This window comes from Manis pentadactyla, chromosome X (genome assembly GCF_030020395.1).
Source record: "Manis pentadactyla isolate mManPen7 chromosome X, mManPen7.hap1, whole genome shotgun sequence".
Lineage (NCBI taxonomy): Eukaryota > Metazoa > Chordata > Mammalia > Pholidota > Manidae > Manis > Manis pentadactyla.
This window is the reverse complement of record NC_080038.1, coordinates 127397993-127422466: the sequence shown is the minus strand read 5'-3', so window position 1 is coordinate 127422466 and position 24474 is coordinate 127397993. Positions and strand designations below refer to the sequence as shown.

General features: G+C 39.0%; 1 protein-coding gene across 12 annotated transcripts in view; it reads left to right on the top strand.

Moving 5' to 3' along the window:
* Positions 1–16836, top strand: part of MBNL3 (muscleblind like splicing regulator 3) — a 129259-nt gene extending 112423 nt beyond the window's left edge. For 7 of the 12 annotated variants that reach the window (XM_057495251.1, XM_057495252.1, XM_057495250.1 and 4 more), the window contains one exon: positions 115–7824. In XM_057495251.1, the coding sequence (XP_057351234.1) occupies positions 115–225 (111 nt within the window). In that variant the 3' untranslated portion in view covers positions 226–7824. Of the gene's footprint in view, positions 1–114; positions 7825–16624 lie in introns of those variants that run through there. The other 5 variants (XR_008995005.1, XM_057495254.1, XM_057495255.1 and 2 more) reach the window with 3 other exon arrangements.
* The last annotated feature ends 7638 nt before the right edge of the window (positions 16837–24474 follow it).

Here is a 24474-nt window from a genome sequence, read left to right as displayed (position 1 = left end):
GACTCTCTTGGCATAGTTCACACACACAACTGGACCAGGAACCAAGTATCCTGACTCCTACTGTAATAACCCTTCAGTATTTCTCACTCTTTCTTTCTTTTTTTTCCCTTTCAGTTGAAATTCAGAACAGCAGAGTTACTGAGTACCAGAATCTCTCCGGGAGAACCTCCATATGGCCTTTCTATATATATTATCACATGTCCTCTTCTACCAACACAACAATAAGCATGGTGCAGTCGATATATTAAAACAAATATACCAACAACAAATAATTCGGATAAAAAATAAAGCATTAAACAATCGATGTAGATGTCAAAACAAAACATGAATAGAAAACAAAAATTACCACTTATCTTAATTGAATTACTAGGTAGAACACAACAATAAAATTTTGCCATTTGTTACATTTTTCTTTGAGATTTTCTAGTAACCATTCTGCTGACTGAATCTCCAGTGGACTGTTGGTTTACTGTGCTTTCTTAGTGGATAAGCGTTGCTCTGTTTTGAAGTGTTACCTACTGTTTACACAGTAGTCTATTGGGTTGATTTCAGAGTATAACAAATACAGCCATACCATTTTCTTTAATAGTGTAGTGTATTATGATGTGTTAAAGTTAAGTTTTTCCACACTGTGGTGTTCTGCTGTATATGTGTGATGTTTGATTTCAAGTAAAATGTTATTAATGGGAAACAGAATTGTGTGTGCTTGGAAAATACATTATTTTGAAAAACAAAGGTTAATGTGAACATGCTGTCTCTTTAGAATATTTCTGTAGATTTCTTGGGGCAGACATTTAAACTGCCTTGGGGCAGACATTTAAAGCTTTTGAATGTGCACGAAATCTGTACATAAACATGCATGTGTGTAATTTCTACCTGCAGATCTGACCTTGCTTAATACAATTATATTACCAAATTTTTTGTGAGAAATAAATACTGCAAAAAACAGACAACTTCTTAAAGCATTAACCACTAATTTCACTCCTCAAAAAGCTGGAATGACTAAAATTTACCCTTAAATGGATTTCTTAGCACATATACTAAAAATCATGTAAAGTGCCCATTATATTTTTTGTGGCTCAAGAATCCTGTCTCCTGGTCGAATATCTAAAGCTGAGCCATTTGTCAACTTCAGCTGAAAACTGGAACTTGGGAGCCTGAAGGTATTCTACATACAAGTTATAAATAAAACAGGGAGATGAGGGCATGGAGAGGTTTTTACATACTGGAGGAAATGGTGTAAAAACCATTGCAATATAACCTTTTATACAAGTGCCATTTTCCAAATGCAAATGGCTCATGGTCTTTAGACAACTTTTTGAATAATAAAACGCAGCCTAGAAAAAGACAGGATGAAAGAAAAATGTTTCCAAGTGAGGCCTTTCCTCCCCAAATGGACCATCTGTTCTACTGATCACAGTTGGAGCCTGAGTATAGGTTTGGAGAAATGGCGGAGGTGGGGAGGGAGGTAGGGAGGCACTTAACATTATTCTTTCATTTATTTAAAAGTTCTGGAAGGATGTCCACAGTTGTCTTTACCTTCAGTTGCACTCAGTTTCCATTTTTGTTAAACACTTCAGTGAAGGAGCAGGCACCTGTGATGTATGTCAAGTGTTGCCATTCCCAAACTTTATTAATGAGTCTCTCACATCATAACCAAGCCTCTTTTTTTGGCTTGTTTGGATTTCTTTGTTTTGGTATGTATTTGAAAATTATGAGAGGTTTTGAGCACCTGTTGGACAAGAGAGAGTGGCTTGGCTTTACTCCACAGAGCTGAGCTGAACTCACTTTATTAATACTTATGAAATAATTTTACAATCAGGTATAATAGTAATTACTATAGTATGTGACATACCTCCACTGTACTCAGTTATTACAGTTACTATTAAAAGTGGTGGAACCATATGATATTTTGTAATGAACTTAGATTCAATGTTTTCTACTAAATATGTATTCTTCCTCTACAAAGTATACATTCATCAACTTTGATATGTATAACAGGTTTGTTTTCTCCTTCATGAAAATGACAAGCAAAGAGAAAATCTGATTTAGGATACCTTAAGTGGGCAAGTAGTGTGTGTATCACAAAACAATGGAGTTGGCAAAACCTTCTCACAGTCAGTGAAACTGAGGCCAAGGGCTTATGATGTGCCCAAGGTTACCAGTCTAGTTGGTGGCAGCCAGACCCAGAAATACCTCCCAACTCCCAGTCATCCCTCTGTTTCACATTATTTGTGCTTTAGAACATTTGAGACTCCATCCCAAAGCAGGGCAATTTAGCCCAGAATACAAAACCGCACAATTAGCTCTTTGGCAGTTGATATCCTGTTGATCATAATTATCCATCCAGATCATGGTCATCAGTGATTTCTAACTGCTCTTGCTTGTATTGAGCTGTTATCATCTTACCAGTATTTTCTGGAGCTAGAGAACAAGAGGTGTCCTGACTTTTTACTTGTTCATTCTTTGAATCACTCAATTTCTGTTTCCCCTAATCTTAACATTATTAGAGAAGAAACTGGAGTATGCCTTTGTGGAGTTACTTGTGTATGGAATTGTGTTCTGTATCACCTGTACCAGTGCCTTTCCAGAAGGGCAGATTTGATCACACGAATCCAGGAAGGAATGCATCTGAGCAAGTCTGGATATATCCCTTAAAGGAGAAAGAGACATTTTTAGTGCAAAATGAGCATTTCTGTGTAGTTTGACATTTTGATGTAACTGTCTCCTTTAACTATTTAAACGTCTGATGAAGATCTACATAGACAATAAGCCTACATAACAGCTGTTTTCATTTTGCTTTAAGCACTGGAAGATGTTAATAATGACTTACATTTTAGCAAGAGGTTCAGTGAGGGATATTCAGGGTTAGTTGTATTTTTGGTGCCACAGTATTTGATATTGTTGGCATTGTAAAAAGTAAATGAATTTCAAGACAGAAAACTCAAGGCACTAAAGTTTTGACCAGATGCAAAATAATTTTGACAAAAATGCAATTTTAAGACAGCACTCTTTGGACTAGTGCAATGACTTATTCAAATTATCTTTATTCAAGAAAAGAAAAGAAGAAAGCTAAGTCATTAGACTATAAATTTTCAGTTGACAAGAGAAGTCACAAAACTAATCAGTGACTCTAAACAGCGATTTACTAGATGAATTGTATATATAAAATTCTAACCACTTGTGATTCTTAGTTAACATTTTATAAACTTTGTATTTTACAAGGGCCTCTATTTTTATTTATCCAAAATTGTTTTTGTTCATTTCTATCAGCCTTTTGCAAAAATATGCAAGAGTACTGAAACTTGGATAAAACAAATCATGTATACAGAGAAAATGATCTAAAAGTTATCTTCTAAGATGGTTTTAGTAGTGTCAATATTTTTAAAAGCACTATGACCATAACATTTAAAAAAGGGATTAAGATTAAATTAAAATTAAATGTATTCATAAAATTGCTATTTAAATACAGTATTTCCTTTTGCAATTGGAGCATGATTCCACAACCAGCTGTTGCATTTCATTTCACTTGTCTAGATTTAATTTGTAGTTAATCATGATGTGCAAGGCCATCTTCTCCCTACTCCATCAAACCTCTGCATCTGTTTCTGAACATGCTAAAGCACTTTGATCTTGCCGTAAGTGTTGTCCTACACCACTAGGCTGTGTTCACTAATGAGCAGCCTCAGCTCACCAGCTCTCCAATTTTGGAAAAGCAAGAGCTCCTCTCTACCATCAGCAGAAACCAAATTAAATTAATCTTAACAACTTGACTCTATTTTTAATGGCATGACCAGTAAGCACAGGAATGACTGAATCAGGACAACATCGGCATTGTATCTTACTAGGTGATGTGTAGGGAAGGCCCATGTGCTACTTGGAATATTGTTTGGTTCTCCCCCGCACTCCTTCAGAGAGTGTAGATGAGGATGCTCTGAGGTAAAGGGAAGCTGTGTGCTTTCCAAGTTATTTTAGTCGTTAAGAGCAGGCTGTGATGCACAGAATGATTAGAAACTGGACTCCTTTTTCTTTTTTATCTCTTCAACATTTTCACATACATTGAAATAGAAATAGGGAACTATGATTTCCCAATTCTGTTAAGTATATTTAGGAAGATAATGGCCTAAGTTTTAAATTTACCGGTGCCTGTCGAAAGTGATAGAATAAACAGTATGTAGAAGAGTATAATAACTTCATTGCAAATTTAGCTGATAGCCTAATCAAACTGTAGCTATAATTACAAATGTAGGTTCTCAGCACCAACTCACTAATTGGTGCTAATGTTTTCATTTTTCTTGTTGGTTTTTAAGGTTTTTTTATTACGTTTTTATATCTAATGTATGTAATTAATGGATTTACTTTGAAGGAGACTTAGAGAAAGTTTAAGACTTAACTACATTATTCAATCTGCCTAGATAGGTTTAAAGTGACACTGAAGCATGACAAGATTTATAGTTCATAGTTATTCTTTACAGTTCACAGTTAAGAACAAACTTTATAAACAAAAAGTAATTTTTAACTAATTATATTTAGTCATTGCCTTAGCAACAATACTACAACATGGCTACCTTTAGATATGTATTCTGTGTGTGTGAAAATTTTACTTGTAAACTGTATGTGGTTTTTGACAGTATGGCATGTAGCAGATATAGCTCAAAATTCATAAAACAGATATGGTGGATTTTTTTTTAATCCCTAATTCTCATGTGAAAGCTGAATGTGTGTCCTTGTGTGACGTTTAGATAAAAAAGTTTACCACACATGGATTCTAGATTTGGGCTTTATAGCTTATAGAATTTGTTGTGTGGTTGGCTTATTCCACAGTATTTAGACTTCAAAACACAATTGTCACATCTAAAATACATTAACCTGACCTTTCTTTCATAATCTGATTTATTCAAAGCCACTCTGTTCAAATGGCATAGTGTAGCCACAAAAATGCTCTTTTCTGAATTGCATATTTACACATATATATCCAAATAAGGATTTAAGAATGGCGAAAGCCAAAACTGCTTAATGAACATTTTCCCTCAATACCATCCCACATACATATCTGTCCACCAAATTTTCAACTTTCCCTCCTTACATAACATGTGCCATGATGCTTTCCCCAATTACCTAATTAAATTGGTGTTCTGGTTAAAAAAAAAAAAGAACGGTGAAAGCATATTTTGAAATTAATTCATGTTTGTAAAACCATGCACAAAAGTACTGTGGAATGACCCCTTCACAGTGTTTGATAGGCAAATGCTGCAGTTAACTGATTGTCTCAGTTAGGGTGCAGATGTGTGAGACACACCTTTTTTGCACTTATGTACATAGTCTGTGAAAGCAATCCTTGGAGCTTTTTTTTTTTAATATAAGAAGTCTGTGATAATAGTGGAGAAGTTAGTAAGAGAGAGTTACTTGTAAGGCTTTGAGAAGGGGGGTGTTTTGCTCTAAGACTTAACTAAAGCTTGATGTTGCTTTGCTGTTGTGGAGGTTTTCTAGATTGCTACCGCAAGCTCACCGCAAGAGAAGATAGATAACAGGTTAACGGTCAACTTTGCTAACAGCACTGAACAAGACTAAAGGTATAAACCAGTAGCAAAGATTGTTTGCTTTCTAGATTAATCCTCGCTAAACATACACACACACACAGGCAGGCTTCTGGCTGAGGTTTCCTTTTTTCAATGGTTACAAGCAGTGAAATACCCTGTAAATTGCAAGATGGATATTCCCATTATGATCATATTAGAGTTCACCTTTCACAGAAAATTATCAGTTGATATGTATCAGCTACATCAATTAATATGTATTTAAGTGACAAATTGTTAACATTCACCACTATTGCCCCTTGAAGATCCCGAACCCAAAACCAAACTGGCAACCATTGGAAGATTTAATAACAGTTAAGTGTGGCCAGCATGGGGCATTTCATTCCCTCCACCAAAGGAAAAAAATGCTCCTGGCACAAGTTTATAAATGGCTTTATTTACCTCACACCTTTTTGATGGAAGCTGTTCTCTAACTTACCTTTGTCAGATTAGAAAGTGCTTCACTGTTTTAACTAAATGAAGTGAACTAGCCCAAATATTACATACATTCGAACTGGAAAAGAATGTTTTGATCAGGTCATCTTTGCCAAGTTTAGTTCCCTCATCACCTACAGGTCGCCATTTAAGTTTTTGTTGCCTCCAGGCAGTGAGGCCTAGGAAAGGTCAAGGTTAGAAAGGTTTAAGAATAGATCACCACTGTGTGTGGAGTCCTTCTCATCTTGGGACATGTTGCCTTGCCCTGGAAAAGGCGCCCGTCATGGTATGGGCCAGTTGATATTAGTTCTCACTTACTAATGAGACTAAGGGACAGGAAATTAAGCCAAAGCCAAGAAAGCCATCCAAGCCTTACAGTTGTCTAATAGCTCAGGGCCAGTTGGTTAGAAATTTCTTTTTTTTCCTGTCAGCCCATAACTACTTAAGAGTCAGCTATACAATAACAGCCTGAACATCTGACCAGCATTTTCCATTCATAACAAATGTAAGCATTCATTCTTCCAACTTCAACCTTATCACCAACATATTTTCCCAACTTAACCGTGTTCTTCTGTCAACATTTGTGAATCTGTAAGCCAAAGAATATATTTTCATAAGGTCAATAGAAAGGTTTTAAGTCAGGAAGAATCATCCATAAGAGAGAATAAACCTAGAAGCATCACGAAAAATAAGCAGTTAATTGATGATGTTGTGCATGCTGAAAGCAACTGGGTCATACTCTTTAGAGCTTAAACATAGTGGTTGTGTTTAAGTAAGTAGAATTAGAGAACGAGGTATAGCAGAGTGTGAATAACTTGAAGCCAAAAAAGGAGCTCTATTATTAAGCCCAGGAAAGAGCTTTGACTAATTCATACAGTTTCTAGCCCCTCCACTTGTCCTTGCCTGGGAGGGAACCACCAATTAATACACCAAAGCAGGATTATTCCAGAGAAATATTGTCTTGAAATAGAACCCATCCTCAGTTACAGTATACCTAAGGGGAAAAAATGTATTGCTGCGAAATAAGTCACACTTATTTGCAGTTATTCCAAAAATCCTTGCCAGTCATTCTCTACATCATATTATTTAATTTAAAAAATACCTCTGTAACAAGACCAAAAAAGTAACCCAACTTTAAGCAGCGCTTTTTTCTCACAAAACACACAAAGATTTTTCTGTCATAGAACTGCGTGGTTCCGTATAGATGCCGTTTGTTAATGACAGAAACCAAATTATTTTGTTGCTGTCTTGTGTGTCTAGCAGTTGAGAGACGATAGACCATCCTATCATTGGATTTTGGGGTTGCCCTTTTCAAAATAAATCTCTATTGTCACTGTTGCTTTAATTATTAGAAAATGAAATATTTGTTATCAAGCCCCAAAATGAAATAATTTAAGATTAAAAGATGTTCCTAAATGTACCCTTTTTTTTTTAAGGGCTAATGTTTTTGCATTCATATAATAAAAATTCGGTGTAGTGTAGAAAATAGAAGTACATATTTTGGGCAGAAAATGCCAATTGAAAAATATCCACAGGTAATATTATTAGCCCTGTACAATTATAGATTTAAATAATGGCCACAATATTTCATAAATACCAATTGTTCCTATAATATTGTGCCTCCAAAATTCAATAGCCCATTCCCTGAACTGCTGTAAATATGGCAGATACTTTGATGTTTTTGTTGTTTCTTTTCCAAGTTGTAGGGCTGTTCTGCTTATTTGGGTTTAGAAGTGTGCATTATGTAGTTCATTTTAGTATGCTATCTCTATGGTGTTCATTTTTGGTTCTTTTAATAAAACCTGTAAATTTCTTGGTTATGTCTTTTTTATGAATCCATATTTGCACAATTTAGAGTTTACTTAGCAGCTATTCATGTTCTAGCATATTAATCATTATATTTAGTAATTTTAAGATAAAACATTTGTGATTGATGATTTGGTTCAATGTTATATTTCACACAGAATAAACTTCCACGTATACCTAAAGTATTATGAATTATATAGATAATACATTCAGTGTATTATGTGTATTATTCTTATAATATTGAAGTTACTAACACAAGAAATACACATTTGAACTACAGCAAAAAAAATAAAAATTTTGAGATAACATCAGTTTCTATTGTGCTTCAGAAATTCTGAGGCATATCTAAGACACATCATTAGAAGTTTGTATATTCCAGTTATTCATTTCTATGAGACATCTTCAGTGTAACATAGGAAACCAGTGTCATTCATTTCATTCTTTTCAAGTTGAGCATCAATGGTTTCATAACAATGGGATGCATGAATTTTTCCATTAAAATGTTTTCTCTCACTTAAAATTGGTTTTCTCCAACAAATGGCAGAAGAATGAAAAGATAATTTTTGTTCTTTAAGAAAGCCAAATGTAACTTGGTAATGCTTTATTCTGTCAGATCTCTAAATACTTAAGAACACTATCAGGAACTTCCCCATATAGGTCACCATTCATTAGTCGAGCTGATAGAAAACTGCGGGGAACAGGCTCTGGATGAGAGGTTGACAGAAGGCAGTATTATTCATGCGTCTATAGCAGAGCGAGGTGGGGGTGGGGGCAGAGGGGAGGTCCCGCGTCAGCCGAATCACAGAGCTACTAGCTCCTTTGCCCCATGTAGCCCTGCTTTCCCATTTGTAAGTGTGGGTCCCACTGTGGCATTTCTTGATAAGCTGACTTTGAGCCCTTGGATGTGTTCTACATGTTTCGGTGAGTCTGTGATAATCCCAGCACTAAAACCAGTTCAGTATATAGACATCTGTAAGAGGTCTCTGACCTTTTCAGAATTTAGTTTATGTCTTTCTCTTTGAAGCTGCTGTATGACAGGTAAGAATTCAAGGCAGGTATTCCCAACCATCCTCAAAACAGAGTTTCTGCTGGACAGAAGGAAGTTGACCCACAGGCAAAACTGGATATAAACCTAGTTTTCCTTGGTACTTTTCAACCTCTTTTTCCAGCATCCTTCTAAGCCCCTCCTTTCCTCATTTCTCATGGTGGCCTCTGGCCATCTGGAAACCCCAAGGTAGCAACTTACCAGGCCTGCTTTGCAGGTAGGTCTGGACATTTCTCCTTCAGAACTTTACTGTTAGGCACCGCAGGCTACGGAGAGCAGCCACACTGTGGTGGTCAAGACTGGCGGCGCTGCATGGGTGCCGCCTCTCCCCAGCCCCGGGAGTGTTTGCAGTTTCAAAGGCATGACTCCCCAGTGGTCACAGACAGCCACACGGTAGAGGAGGGAGATACGTCTTACTGCAGCAAATGTCTAGGCACTTGAATCCTGGCATGAGTGGTACAGTCATTCACCACCTCGGGAAGATTTGTCATTTTGTTACTGTCAGGAAAGTTGACATAATAAAGGGCCTAAAATACATCTAGCTAGTGAACATCCCAAAATTCCACAGCCCAGAATCCACTCACATGGTCAGCATCCATAGCAGAGAGCATGCCATAGTGATAAGCCGGATAACAGGTTCACATTTCTGGAGGAGTCTAATGCCTGGACTTGCTAATACTCAACAGATGGACACATGCTCTGATTTTTTGCTTGACTCTTTCCTGTGCTAGAAATGGCTATTTGAGTGCTCCCAGATCTTCCTTTCAGTGCCTAGATTTACACTTCTCCCTTAGGCAGGGGGGTGGGGTCTGATGAATAAAATCCAAGAGCTCCAATGACAGAAGTGGGTAGCCACCCAGACATAAGGGTGAGGTTTGTAAGAACAGGTCTGATTTCTGCCTTTACAAACAGATGTCCAGAGCAAAAGCACAGCATTCCAAAGCACATGCAGCAATCAGTCTCAGAAGGAAGTTCCGGCTGGTATGGCCCACATTTTTGTGTTGTGCATGGACACAGAGCACAGTGCAAAGTCAGGCAGGGCACCCAGGACAGATCTTGTACCACAGATGCAAAAAAAAAAAATACCTTTTGTTTTCCTGATGAGAGAGAGGGAGGTTTCTTCCCATAAGTGATTCAGTGCATTGCATACATGTCCAAAGAGAGAAAGACTGGTGAAAAATCACAGAATAACAGCGGAAGCAAGAGCACCTGTGAAAGCAGACTACTTGTTCATTCACAACTGGCCTTGAGAGAATGCAAAAGGAAGCTGAGGAGTCTCTGCAGTCAGCACGCTTCTAGAGACTCATGGCTGCAGAAGACGGTGCTTAACCTGTTGAGAATCAATGTGGGTCTCAAAAGGAGGGTGGGGGAAATAGGATTGGACTGAGACTGCCTTTAATCTTCATAACCTGAAGAGTTGAACAAGTCTTTGTTGGGAACCTTGACAGTTAAAAGAGAATCATATCTGTGTTAATTATATATATATATACATAAATATATATACGTATGTATGTATATATATATATATATATATATATATAGTAAGTGGTTATTGATGTGCCTTTATCAACAATTCAATAAATGTATGTGTAGTCGATTCAAACTTTTGCTTCTTGTCAATTTCTATTTCCAATGTCCCATGTCAAAGGAATCTGTTTGTGGGTTATACTAGAAACACCTGAATTCACAGGCAATCATGGTCCCAGTTTGGAGCTCCAGGTAGGGCTGCTCATAAATGAGGCACTTGTGCAAAGCTCAGTTTAGTTGGTGTACAGGACCTCACTGAATATCAAGCATCTACCATAAACTGAGCACCAGCCAATGGTAGAGGCCACTGTGATAAACAGCTCCTTTCTCCTGATGGACAGCATCAGAAATATTCTAGATCAGGAATGTGGTTGGGACCTCAAGAGTCATTGGGATGAGATTGTGGGGCCAGCAGAATACCCAAACCATTCAGGAAAAATGGCGAAGTATCAGATATACAGCCACACCTAGTATCGTCCTGTGCCCTCCACATCCTGGAGAAATGTCCCATTGGTAAAAATAAAAACAGATCTTGATATTGTTAGGGGGCTTAGGGAATGACCTTTGACTAATAACAGACTAAGAAAACTTTTAAATAGTATTTTAAACTTATTATTGTGCCCACATTCAGTGCCATGCTGCCTGACCCTTCTTCCTTGCAATCCACCCTCTGCATTGCTGCCAGGTCGTTTCTCTAAGGTCAAAACTGATGATTGCACTTCCCTGACTAAAAATCTTCTCTAATTCCTCACTGACTGTACAACAAAGCCCACTCTTTCATGCTCTGGCCTGAGTCTTGCCCTGTAGCTTCACCTTTCCCCTGACTGCTGTAACCTGTACACTTTAAACAAACCAAACCACTGTTAGGGTAATATAATTGAAAATGAGATCTTCCAACCCCCAAATCCTCTCTATAAAAAAAAGTAATGAAAGGAAACAACTTTCATTACTGAGTAAGCACTAAAACAGCATGTGATGCACATTATAGACAACCTACAAGAGATTGCAGACAGACAGAAATCTCATCCCCTTATGTAGCCAAGCAGATAGAACCCACGGGTTATACTAGGAACACCTGATAAAGTGTTCACTATAAACAATAATTAGTTCTAAAGTAAGAGGACTTGACAGCATCATTTGTCATTCACAGTTCAACCTAAATTTACCATCATAACTGGGGAGAACACATGTGTTGACTTTATCCATAGGAGAAACTTCTCAAATCTTTACCACAAGAGATAGTTTTGCAAATTGGAGCAAGCTGCCCAGGAAATTAAGCTGTTCCCATGCCCCGTCCTCCAATGTACAGGAACTGAGAGCTGGGGCTCTATCAACCTTGATGTTTGCATTTCAAAGAGATGGCCCCAGATTCTGGAGGAAAGATTCTCGAGTTGGGAGACTAGTGAGCAGCTTATTCACCCATTATAAAAATTTGCATACATTTGAAAAGGACAAAGAATTTTTGTAAGAAAAGGGAAAGGTGCTGGAGAAGACTCTTCCCTTACTTTCAACAAGGAGAATTAAGTCTCTTATTTTGAGAGTTTGTTAGTTTCCCATGTCTCTGTGCCATTTTTCTCTCCACCTAGAACAGCTTCCCTTCTTCCTACTCTTCTCTGAAAACTCATCATTCAAAGTATCTATCAACTATCAACTCTTCCTTGAGGTCTTCTCTGGCCTTACCAAATATCAGTGAGCTGCAGCTAATACTTATTTAGTGCTTACCACACAGTCTCAAGTTAGTAGTCCCTACAATGCTTCTAACACTGTCGTTATTTTTCCTCCATTAAACTGCACAAGAACCAGGTCTAGTTTATCTTGGTATCTTTTATTATGTCTTGAACAGTATCCACACAATAAATGTATAATAAATTTTGGGAAAAATAATCAACTAAGAAATCAGAGCACTTTTATTGTGAAGAGGAAAGCCTCATTCAAATAAAAGGGATTTATGTAATGATACAGGGAAATTTAATAAATTCCAAGTGCAAGAAGAATAACGGCCTCATGGAATGGGAAAGCTGTCAGGTAACTTGTTTCTTCTCCCTCTATCTCTCTGCTTTTGTCTTTGTCCATTTGTCTGTCTTTCTGTCTCTCTCTGTCTGCTTCTCTCTCTCTCTCTGCTCCGGTCTCTTGCTTCTCTGTAAGCCAACTTGCTTTGTTTACTTATCAGGACTTGGGTGATCAGAGGTGCTCCCAAAATGGTAGTCTTATCCTAAGAGTCTATTTCAGTGATAGCCCACACTAGAAGCATCTAGAAGGCTTGTAAAATATAGATTTCTGGGACCCACTCCAGAGTCTCCGATTCAGTAGATATGGGATGAAGTATGAGCATTTGTATTTCTAACAAGTTTCCAAATGACTCTGATAATCTGGTCACAATTGAGAGTGATTGATCTATTTGACCTTCAAGCTTCGTTTCCTCCATTCACTCAGTCACTGGGCCTCAATGCCTGATTCTCATGAGAGAGAATTTGGTGAGTGAGATGTTCATCCGGTTACGTTCAGTCATGGCTAAAATGTTGGAGTCACGTGGCATATACAAAAGGCTGCCTTTTCAAGGCTGTGGGCTGGGAAACTTTTCAAAGGGGGTGGATCCCTGGTACAGTCATTCCCCTGGCTCCTTTCAAAGGTATAAGAATTTCCACATTGAACTAGATCCTTGGTCTATGAAGCTCAATTCTCCATAGTCAATAGAACCAATAAGTACATAATGATCTTCTGTGGGGCATCTCCAACCAGTCATCTCAATATAAATCAAATCTTTACATCTAGCCCTAAACTCACAATCTTCCTCCCAAATATGCTACTCCTCGACCTAGTTGTCGAAGCAAGAAACCTGGGAATCACCTTTGACGCCTCCTCCCCCACCCCCATATCCAATCTATCAAGTCCCAGCAATTCTATCTCCTAGTTATTTTCTCTATCCCTACTACACCTGCTTAGTTTAACTTGACACCATGCCTCCAGTGCCATTTTCCTCCAGTTTGTTCTTCACACGACCGTCAGAATGATCTACCAAAAACAACTTCCCAGTCTGAGTTCCTGGGAGGGCTGTGTTGGGCCTGGGCCTTCAGCAGCAGCATGCCACTGCAAATCTACCTATCTCAGAATGTCATACAAAATTATGATGCTATGTAAACTGTGAGGTAACATGAAAAAGATCGGGAAGCTCTGATCCAAAACACAAGTTTGTACGTAACTCCTCTGCTTAAAGCCTTTTGGTGACTCCCACAGCTCTTAAGAGGAAGCTTAAGCACACTTTACAAATAGCCTATGACATCTGGCACGATCCAGTCCCTGTCTACCTCTCCAGTTTCACCTCTTGCCACTGCCTGCCTTGGACTTGCTACTCCAACAGCAGGTAAATGCTTGTCGTTTCCAGCACACACCCTGCTGTTTCATGCCTACAAGGCATTGCTCATGGTTTTTCATTCTGCCTGGAATGTCAACCCTCCCCCTTTTTGCCTAGCTAGCATCCTTTGAGACTGTTTAAGTACCATGTCCCCAAGGAAAACTTCCATGTCTCCTTCCCACTCCCACTGGTGTACCCTTCTTTGAAACTTTTGTAATACCTTGCACATACAGTTCTCATTGGATTTACCACACTGCATGAGAATATTGTCTGCTTCTCCTACTAGCCTGTGAGTTTCTTGAGGACAGAGTCTGTGTTCTATCCATTACTACATTTCAGCACATAACATAGTGATTAAAAGGTAGTATACAACTCAACAAAAAAAAAACAACTCAAATAAAAAAGTAGACAAAGGAAAGACTTGAACAGATATTTCTCCAAAGAAAATATACCAATAGCCAATAAACACACAAAAAGATGTTCAAGATCATTAGACATTAGAGAAATGCAAATCAAAACTACAATGAGATACTGCTTCACACTCACTAAAATGGCTATAATAAAAAAATGGAAAATAACTAGTGTTGGTGAGGATGTGGAGAAAGTGGAACACTTGTGCATTGCTGGTAGCCATGTAAAATGGTACAGACATAGATTAGTGAAACAGAATAGAGAGTCCAGATATAAACCCAAGCATATATGGTCAATTAATATATGATAAAGGAGCCGTGGACATACAATGGGGAAATGACAGCCTCTTCAACAGCTGGTGTTGGCAAAACTGGACAGCTACATGCAAGAAAATGAAACTGGATCACTGTCTAACCCCATACACAAAAGTAAATTAAAAATGGATCAAAGACCTGAATGTAAGTCATGAAACCATAAAACTCTTAGAAGACAACATAGGCAAAAATGTCTTGGACATAAACATGAGCAAATTCTTCATGAACATATCTCCCTGGGTAAGGGAAACAAAAGCAAAAATGAACAAGTGGGACTATATCAAACTTAAAAGCTTCTGTACAGCAAAGGACACCATCAGTAGAACAAAAAGACATCCTACAGTATGGGAGAATATATTCATAAATGATATATCCATAAAGGGTTGACATCCAAATTATATAAAGAGCTCATGCACCTCAACAAACAAAAAGCAAATAAGCCAATTAAAAATGGGCAGAGGATCTGAACAGACAGTTCTCCAAAGATGAAATTCAGATGGCCAACAGGCACATGAAAAGATGCTCCACATTGCTAATCATCAGAGAAATGCAAATTAAAACCACAGTGAAATATCACCTCACACCAGTTAGGATGGCCACAATCCAAAAGGCAAACAACAACAAATGCTGGCAAGGATGTGGACAAGGGGAACCCTCCTACACTGCTGGTGGAAATGTAAATTAGTTCAACCATTGTGGAAGACAGTATGGAGGTTCCTTGAAAAACTAAAAATAGAAATGCCATTTGACCAAGGAATTTCACTCATAGGAATTTACCCTAAGAATGCAGCAGCCCAGTTTGAAAAAGACAGATGCACCCCTATGTTCATCGCAGCACTATTTACAATAGCCAAGAAATGGAAGCAACCTAAGTGTCCATCAGTAGATGAATGGATAAAGAAGAGGTGGTACATATACACAATGGAATATTATTCAGCCATAAGAAGAAAACAAATCCTATCATTTGCAACAACATGGATGGAGCTAGAGGGTATTATGCTCAGTGAAATAAGCCAGGTGGAGAAAGACAAGTACCAAATGATTTCACTCATATGTGGAGTATGAGAACAAAGAAAAACTGAAGGAACAAAACAGCAGCAGAAGCACAGAACCCAGGAATGGACTAACAGTTACCAAAGGGAGAGGGACTGAGGAGGATGGGTGGGAAGGGAGGGTTAAGGGGTAAAAAGGGGCTTTATGATTAGCACACATAATGTAGGGGGTGCACAGGGAGGGCTGTACAACACAGAGAAAACAAGTAGTGATTCTACAGCATCTTACTACACTGACAGACAGTGACTGTAATGGGGTATGTGGTGGGGACTTGATAATAGGGGGAGTCTAGTAACCATAATGTTGTTCATGTAATTGTACATTAATGATAGCAAAATAAAAAAAGGATGTACAATCTGATGATTTGATACACATATATATTGCTAAATGTCTACCACAATAAGGTTAGTTAACACATCCTTCAACTCACAAAATGGCCATTTTGTTGTCATTGTTATGGTGAGAATATAAAGCTCTACCATCACAGCAACTTCTAAGTATAAATACGATATTGTTAACTGTAGTCACCATGGCATACTTCACATCGTACCCTTTGACAAATGTTTCCCCATTTCCCCACCCCTCAGCCCAGCAACCACCATTCTCCTCTCTGTTTCTATGAATTCAATGTGTTTGTATTCCACATATAAGCAAGATCATACAGTGTCTTTCTCTGTCAAAATTATTTCACTTAGCATAGTGCCCTCAAGGTCCATCCATGCTGTTGCAAATAGCAGGATTTCCTTCTCTTTTTATGGATGAAGTATTTTGGTGCATGTGTGTGTGTACATATGCACACCCCCTTTTCTTATCCTTTTCTTTATCCATTTATCTTAAGACAGTAAATTGTAAATTATGTATATTTTTCCGCAATTAAAATAAAAACAGATGAACTTTCTACTTTTGTGCTAAGCTTGGACACAAGAATCCCACTTGCAAGACTGGGGCCACAGTTCCCTAGGGATCAGCCTCCCATGTTGTATCACCCACTTACTTCCTTTTGTGGTCCTGCCATATCCCCTAGAGCACTGAGAGGGTATAGGGTTCCTAATAAAACTGCAGTAACTTCCTAACTGAATGCCCTTCCTTCTGTTTGGTCTTCTAGGTCTCCCAGGAAGGTTTTGAAACTTCTCTCCCATATCACCTCTTCTCTCTTTTCCATCACCAAGCCTTCACTTCTATACAATGCCCCTTTTGACTATTCCTGAAACAAGGCAATACTTAAGAAAACAAACAGCATCAACAGACAAGATGTGAGTTAATTTCTCATGTGTGGCTCCAAAGTAAAACAGACAAGAAGAGTAAATATGGGAGGGAAAATCCCTACAGCACTGAGGAAAAAAACATAAGCTACTATCAATAAATGATCCTTAGCATAAATAAAATGGGGATAGGGATGCATTATAGGGATATGGGTGTGTATTTGTCAGAGTTCTTCTGATTAAAAGTGACAGAATTCAAAATAAAGTTGTTTTAAGAAAAAGAACACATATTAAGTCAAAGAGTTGAAAGATCCATGAATGGTTTGGCCTCAGGCACAGCTGTACACTGGTGCTCAGCTGTGAGGTTAGGAATCTGCCACTCTACCCTTTTCTCAGCCCTGATTTCCTCTCTGTTATCACTGGGAGGTCCACACTTGCATCTAACTAGATAAGCATCCAGAGGAAGAAAGCGGACCTTCCCCAATATTCCAGTGTAATTCCAAGGGTCAGTTCATTGACCTACTTTTGGGCATATTATTATACCAGCTTAGATCATGTGCCCATACTGAAGCCAGGAGATAGAACATTCTAATTGACCAGTTCCAAGTTTATGCACCCACTCTTTGAACCAGGGAGTGGAACATCTCTGCTCAAACCTTGTGGATTGAAAGAGAGGGACAGAGCTGGTCCCTCAATGCAAAACCAAAGTGCTGTCACCAGAACAATTGGGAATGTATGTTAGACAGACAAAAACAACATATGAACTTGATAGCCCACCCAATTTAAAAAAGGTCTTGGACTTGCATACTACCACCATACCATACACAAATGAAAATGTACTCATGCCTCTCATACAGCAAGACGACAGAAATTCATGTATCTCAAGTGCACCCAGTGTTAAGCTCAAGATCTTTCAAGGATTCACAGTCATCTTGGGAAGGTCTTAGTGTAGCTCCCCATGGCCTCATATCTTTAGGTAAATTATACATTTGGCCCCATGCAAAATACTCAATGTCCAATATTGGAGAGAAACAGGATGAACTAAATAAAACCTCCCAGTTGGAAATGGTAAAAATGAACACAATACACAAAGATCTACAATCAATAGCATGTCAATTACGGATCATATACACGAAGAGCAAGAAATCCTTGACCTTGCAGTAGAATGAGTTCTTGCTCAGCTCAGCTGGATGTCCCAGATTCTGTTCTCTGAGAGCATTTCCCTTGTCCATTTTTCTGCTTGGCTATTCCTGAAAGGGGCATTGGGGAGGTTTGCCATTCTGGAGACTCCAACAGTTCAGCAACCCACTTCCTGTAGACGTGAGTTCAGTGACTTGGGTATTGCCTTAGGGGTCAAAAAATCATAGGCCTTTATTTTTTTGGCTAGGCTTGGTTTTCTCTGGCCATCCAGTTCCTTAAAATTTAGTAGATATATCATTTAGTATGAAATTAGTTTCATAAAAGATAGAAACCCAAAATAACAGTGACCTATCCAAGACTGAAATTTCTTTCTTTCATAAAAGAAGTATGGATGTAAATTGTCCCAAGCTGGTATGAAGTATACGACTTCCTGAAGTTCTCTGCTCCACCATCCCTATGGTATGGCTGTCATCCTGCCAGCCCAAGGTGGTTGATAGAACTGTAGCTATTATAGCCACATTATAGGTAGTAGAATGGGGAAAAGAGAAGAAGGACATGCCCCCTCCCTTCTAAGGAGACTTCTCAGAAGGCCCACAAAACACTATTGCCTATGTCTCATTGACTAGAACTTAAAGGTGTGGCCGTGCCTTTGGGAAATGTAGGTTGGGAAATGTAGTCTAGTCTTTTATTCCAACCAGCAATATGCACAGATAAAAAGTGGGCATCTGTTGCTAAAGGGGAGAATGGGTGCTAGGGTAGGCAACTAGAATTGTACATTTTACCACAATAGAGTTGCTTTAAATTCTATTTTATGGGGTAGTAGTTGAAGGAAGAGATGTTGTCAACACATGTCCTTGAAGTGTCACACTAGCCTTTTAACAACAGGCTTTAGGACTCTTCCCAGGCTCCCTAGTCCTTCAATTAAGTGACCTCTATTTTGGCTTCTGAATTGGGGTAATTAAAAGCCTTTGGGTGGCAGAGGCACAGCTAATCTTCCTTTTTCTTTGGAGATGTGTCTGAGGTATTGGCCCTCCTTTTGATAAGAGTATGTGCTGAGGGATCCATGGGAGATCTGGATTTTCCCAGGTCCTATTTTTATGCTCTACTGTGTTTCCTTTTTTATCTTTTTTTTTAAAGTGACCTTTTTAAATCTGTCTATCTCTGAACTCTACCCATTTCCCTGGCCCTGAAATCATATTGGATAATAAGACATAACTCATAATTAGATCATTGCCAGTGCTGATTTTTGTTTTGATCTGGCAGAGAATCTTTAACAGAACCTACTTGAGACAGGCCTAGACCACCAATTGTATCTGCTGCTATGGCTGCCAATTCTTTGCCCCTGATTGTACCAGCTTTAGTTTTGAGATATTGAAGCCGTTGGTTTTTTCAATCCTGTAACACTTCAAATTATGGGATAACAGATCAATTTGGATGACAGCCCATAGGCAGAAAGCACTTATCTTAGAAATGCTGTATTTCTTTCTACATTTACATGCAGACTTCTTCTGTTCCAGTTTGAGTTAATTCCTCTCTTGTAGAAATTTGGTAAAAGCAACAGGAACTAAGTAGTAAATGCCAAAATCCTGACCTCCCTGAAATTTCTCCTAACACTACATCCATTTCTCTTTGCAATTCTGTTTTATTCTTTTTTGTTCAGAACAACTTCCTTGGTTTCTCTGAGCATGCTACTGGCCCTAGCAATGCTTGGGTGAGCCTATCTTCTGTTTAATAAAAAATCTGAGGACTCACCAGAATCCCTGAGACCCCAATTCAAATTCCTTAGGGAGAGAATCTTACATTTTCCATTTGGTCAGTTGTCCACCCCTCATTAAACCAGCTGTGGCCAGGGGGCAAGGACCATGTACTGTGAACACCGCAGACAGAACTCTCCCCTGTGCTTTGAACTGTTATTCTCAAGGTAGAGATTTGGTTGTCTGGGCAGACAACTGTAAAGGTGCCTACTACAGACAGAATCATAAGTAACTAGGATACAAGATAAATACCACAAGAAAGATAAGAATTAGAGGCCACAGCAGTGTAAAGGGAGAAAAGAATTCTTATAATAAAGAACCTTCATGGAAGTGATGATGGAGGCAGACATTGGAATGATACATCTATCAGCCAAAGAACGTCAAAGATTACCAGCAAACACCAGAAGCTAGAGGACGCAAAGGAGAATTCTCTCCCAGACGTTTCGGTGGGAGCATGGCTCTGAAAACACCTCGATCTCAGGCTTCCAGCCTACAGATCTGTGAGATAATAAATTTCCGTTGTTTTAATCCACCAAAGTTTGTGGTACTTTGTTATATATACCTCATGAAACTAATATATACTCTAAAATGGAAGATAACATGTGCCCCAAAGCCTACCTTACCTCTGAAGAACATCTGAATGAATGACTTCATTACAAGCAATGCTTCAAGTAGAGAAATCCTCATTACCACCCACTCCACTCCTCCGGCCTCTCATTCCTTCTAAAGATCTTTTCTTTGTAACTTATGTCTTAGCACAAAATTATATATACATTAGTCTTCCTAATATTACAAAGAAAAGCTCCTAAAAAAGAACTAAATTACTTTCAGTAATGATGGTTTATTGTATAATTGCTATGGGTGCTATTCCACGAAGTTAAGAATGCAAGAACTATCACATTTCCTACTTCCTTTAAAGCCAATTGATTTCAACCCCACTACTCTGTGCTGCAAGACTGACAGAAAATTCAATTTCCATCACTTGCTGGAGCTCTCTATCCTCCTTAAAATCCCACAAACACTTAAAAGATTTGTGTGGCAGGTGTCAAAAGGGACTAATTCCACTACATCCATAGGAACTCAAAGAGCAGGGTTTCTCAATAAGCCACCACAAGGACAAATAGCCTTCTTCATGCCCATTCTATAGATGTTAGCCCTTGGCGCCAATACTTTTTAATATAGTGCACTATCTTGAGGCAGTGTTTCAAACCAGTCTTACATGAGAGTTGACCTTGATCATGTGCAGGTATCTGGTTCAACCATAAAGGTTAAAGTTGAATATATTCCAAGGGTTAGTTGTTCTCAACACATATGGCATAAGCTCTAGCCATTTTATGCAGAAAATAAAGCTGGGGATGGCTTCTTTAGAAAGGGGCTGTGGAACGGGTGGTCACTAAGATTGTCAAAGACTACAGCCCAGGTCATGCTAAATAATGAAGACTTAATAGCTTTGGCTGGAGCTTAGCAAGTGTTCTGGCATCACAGATGTGGTGACATAATAGGTCAGCACCTCCTTTCTACATACCTTAAACTAGCAAGCTGCTGTCTTTTTCAGAAAGAACTCCCCACTGAATAATAGGCTCTGATGGTAAATGAATGCCTTCTTGCCATGCTTCCTGCTTCAAGTGGTGACTAGGGCCTCATGTAAGACTGCATTACACCAATTCAATAATAAAAACACGAAAAATAAATTTATAATATACACTGATGCCAGCTAGAAGGTTTCTAGGTTAGAAAGTCAAAGCTTTTGCCTGAAGATATGAAGGCATGATGAGACATGATCAGCACATTCATGGCTTTTCCAGGGCATGATGTGTGATCCACCCAAATAGGTCCCTCAGAGCTACTAGGTGTAGCACTTGACTAATAAAGCAAGAAATATAAGCTGAAATTATGTATGTATTTTTATGTATAAAAATGTCCTTTATTCTGATTTCTTATCATTGCCCAATGATAATCATGTCATGTTAGATCTGGAAAATCAAAGATAGTACAAGGCCAGAGATGCCAGATATAATCAGTGCTAAACTCATGAAATGGAGCCTATGGAGAAAGGCTGCTGTGTTCATTAGACAAAAAGCCTAGGCAGAAAAGGTAATCATAAATGGCTAGTCCATGATCCCATCCCTTTGCTATTCTTTAAGAGAGGAATTACACAGATTTAAAAATATATGTATTAGTGATATTTTTCATCTGCCTGCTTGGAATCTTTATTAAGACCAGATCATAGAGATGGAGATTGTAGATTGGCTTAAAGATGGTGGTGTGAGAGGTGAGAAAGAAACCTTCTCCCAAGCCCACATATAATATGAAAATATAGCAAGTAAAACTAATCCTGAAAGAGCAACAGGAAAGAAGGCTGCAACAGACTACCTCTGGGGAAAAGAGCAGACCTCACAGGAAAAGGTAAAGTACCAAAGCCACGATCTGGTGGGACCCAAGCACAACCCCCATGCTAGCTTGGAGTGGGAGTGGGTGGAGGCCTAGGACTGCTGAAGACCCAGTCCTGGAGATCTGCTCTGGGAGCACGAACCTATATTACATGGTGCTCTGGGAATTAGTGGGGTTGGAAAGCTAAGACAGGTGGAATACTTGGAGAGACTGAGATTCCAGCTGCTTGTGGAGAGCAAGTATCAACAACTGGCCACTCAGGGACAAAAGAAAGGTGGGCACTCTGAGAGACTTCCCAACAGTGAGAGGGCTACTAAAGGGGCAAGGATTACAGAGCTTGCTGCTCAGGAGAAAGGACAGGTGGACAAAATTGTCCTGGTGCATCAACCCAACAGGGTGAGGACTTTCAGGAGCTTCAGGTGCTCCACCCTAGCTGGTAACACGGCTCTGAGGACCCCCCACTGTAATATGCAGCCTGCTGCTCCTTCCTCCTGGCCAGCACTGGCTTGCAAACCTGCTGCCCCTGCTGTTGTGCCAGGTGAGCGGAGGGTGGCTCCACCTACAGCAGCTAAAAGAGCTTAGCTCCTCCCTGCATGCTTGGCCCACTGGCCCTGGCCATGGAGGCAGGCACTGCAGCTGGGAAGAAGGGAAGAGCTCTTTCCTCCTGGCAGGTACCCGCGCCACTCACCTGTGACCCCTGCCATCACTCCAGGGGCTGAGCAGCTCCAGACAGTAGAACTCCTGGGCACTAGAGGGCACTGCCCGCAACAAGTTATTACAAATATAAAACATCAAAAGAACAAACCAAAATCCCACAAACACCAGAAAGGGGCAAGTATTAAAAGCAGCCAGAGAGAGAAAAAAGATCACCTACAAAGGAAAACCCATTAGGCTATCATCAGACTTCTCAACAGAAATCATACAGGCCAGAAGGGACTGGCATGATCTTACATACCAGAAAGGAATGGTATGATATATTTAATGCAATGAAACAGAAGGGCCTTGAACCAAGAATACTCTACCTGGCAAGATTATCATTTAAGTTTGAAGGAGGGATTAAACAATTTCCAGATAAGCAAAAGTTGAGGGAATTTACCTCCTACAAACCATCTCTATAGTGTATTTTGAAGGGACTACTATAGATAGAAGTGTTCCTAAGGCTAAATAGCTGTCACCAGAGAAAATAAAAACACAGTAAAGGAAGTAGACCAATTAATTACTAAGCAAACGCAAAATTAAATCAACTACCCCCAAAGTCAGTCAGGGATACACAAAGGGTACAGAATACGACACCTAACATATGAAGAATGGAGGAGGAAGAAAAAGGAGGAGAGAAAAAAAGAACCTTTAGATTGTGTTTGTAATAGTGTGCTAAGTGAGTTAAGTTAGACTTTAAGATAGTAAAGAAGCTACCCTTGAACCTTTGGTAACCATGAATCTAAAGCCTGCAATAGCAACAAGTACACATTTATCGATAATCATCACCCTGAATGTAAATGGTCTGAATGCACCGATCATAAGACAGAGTCACTGAATTGATTAAAAAAAACTAGACCCATCTATATGCTGCCTACAAGAGACTCACTTCAAACCCAAAGACATACACAGACTAAAAATGAAGGGATGGAAAAAGATATTTCATGCAAACAATAGGGAGAAAAAAGCAGGAGTTGCAGAACTTGTATCAGACAAAACAGACTTCAAAACAAAAAAAGTAACAAGGGACAAAGAAAGATATTGCATAATGATAACGGGGTCATTCCAACAAAAAGATATAACCATTATAAATATCTATGCATCCAACATAGGATCACCTATGTATGTGAAACAAACACTAACAGAATTAAAGGGGGAGATAGAATGCAATTCATTCATTCTAGAAGACTTCAACACACCACTCACTCCAAAGGACAGATCAACCAGACAGAAAATAAGTAAGGACACAGAGGCACTGAACAACGTATTAGAATAGCTGGACCTAACAGACAACTACGGAACACTCCATCGAAAAGCAGCAGGATACACATTCTTCTCAAATGCACATGGAAGATTTTGCAGAATAGACCACATACTAGGGCACAAAAAGAGCCTCAGCATATTCAAAAACATTGAAATTGTACCAACCAGCTTCTCAGACCACAAAGGTATGAAACTAGAAATAAATTATGCAAGGAAAACAAAAAAGTCCACAAACACATGGAGGCTTAACAACATGCTCCTAAATAATCAGTGGATCAATGACCAAATAAAAACAGAGATCAAGCAATATATGGAGAATAAGGAAAACAATAAGTCAATACTGCAAAATCTGTGGGACGCAGCAAAGACCATGCTAAGAGGGAAGTATACTGCAATACAGGCTTACGTCAGGAAAGAAGAACAATCCCAAATGAACAGTCTTAACTGACAATTAATGAAACTAGAAAATGAAGAACAAATGAGGCCCAAAGTCAGTAGAGAAGGGACAT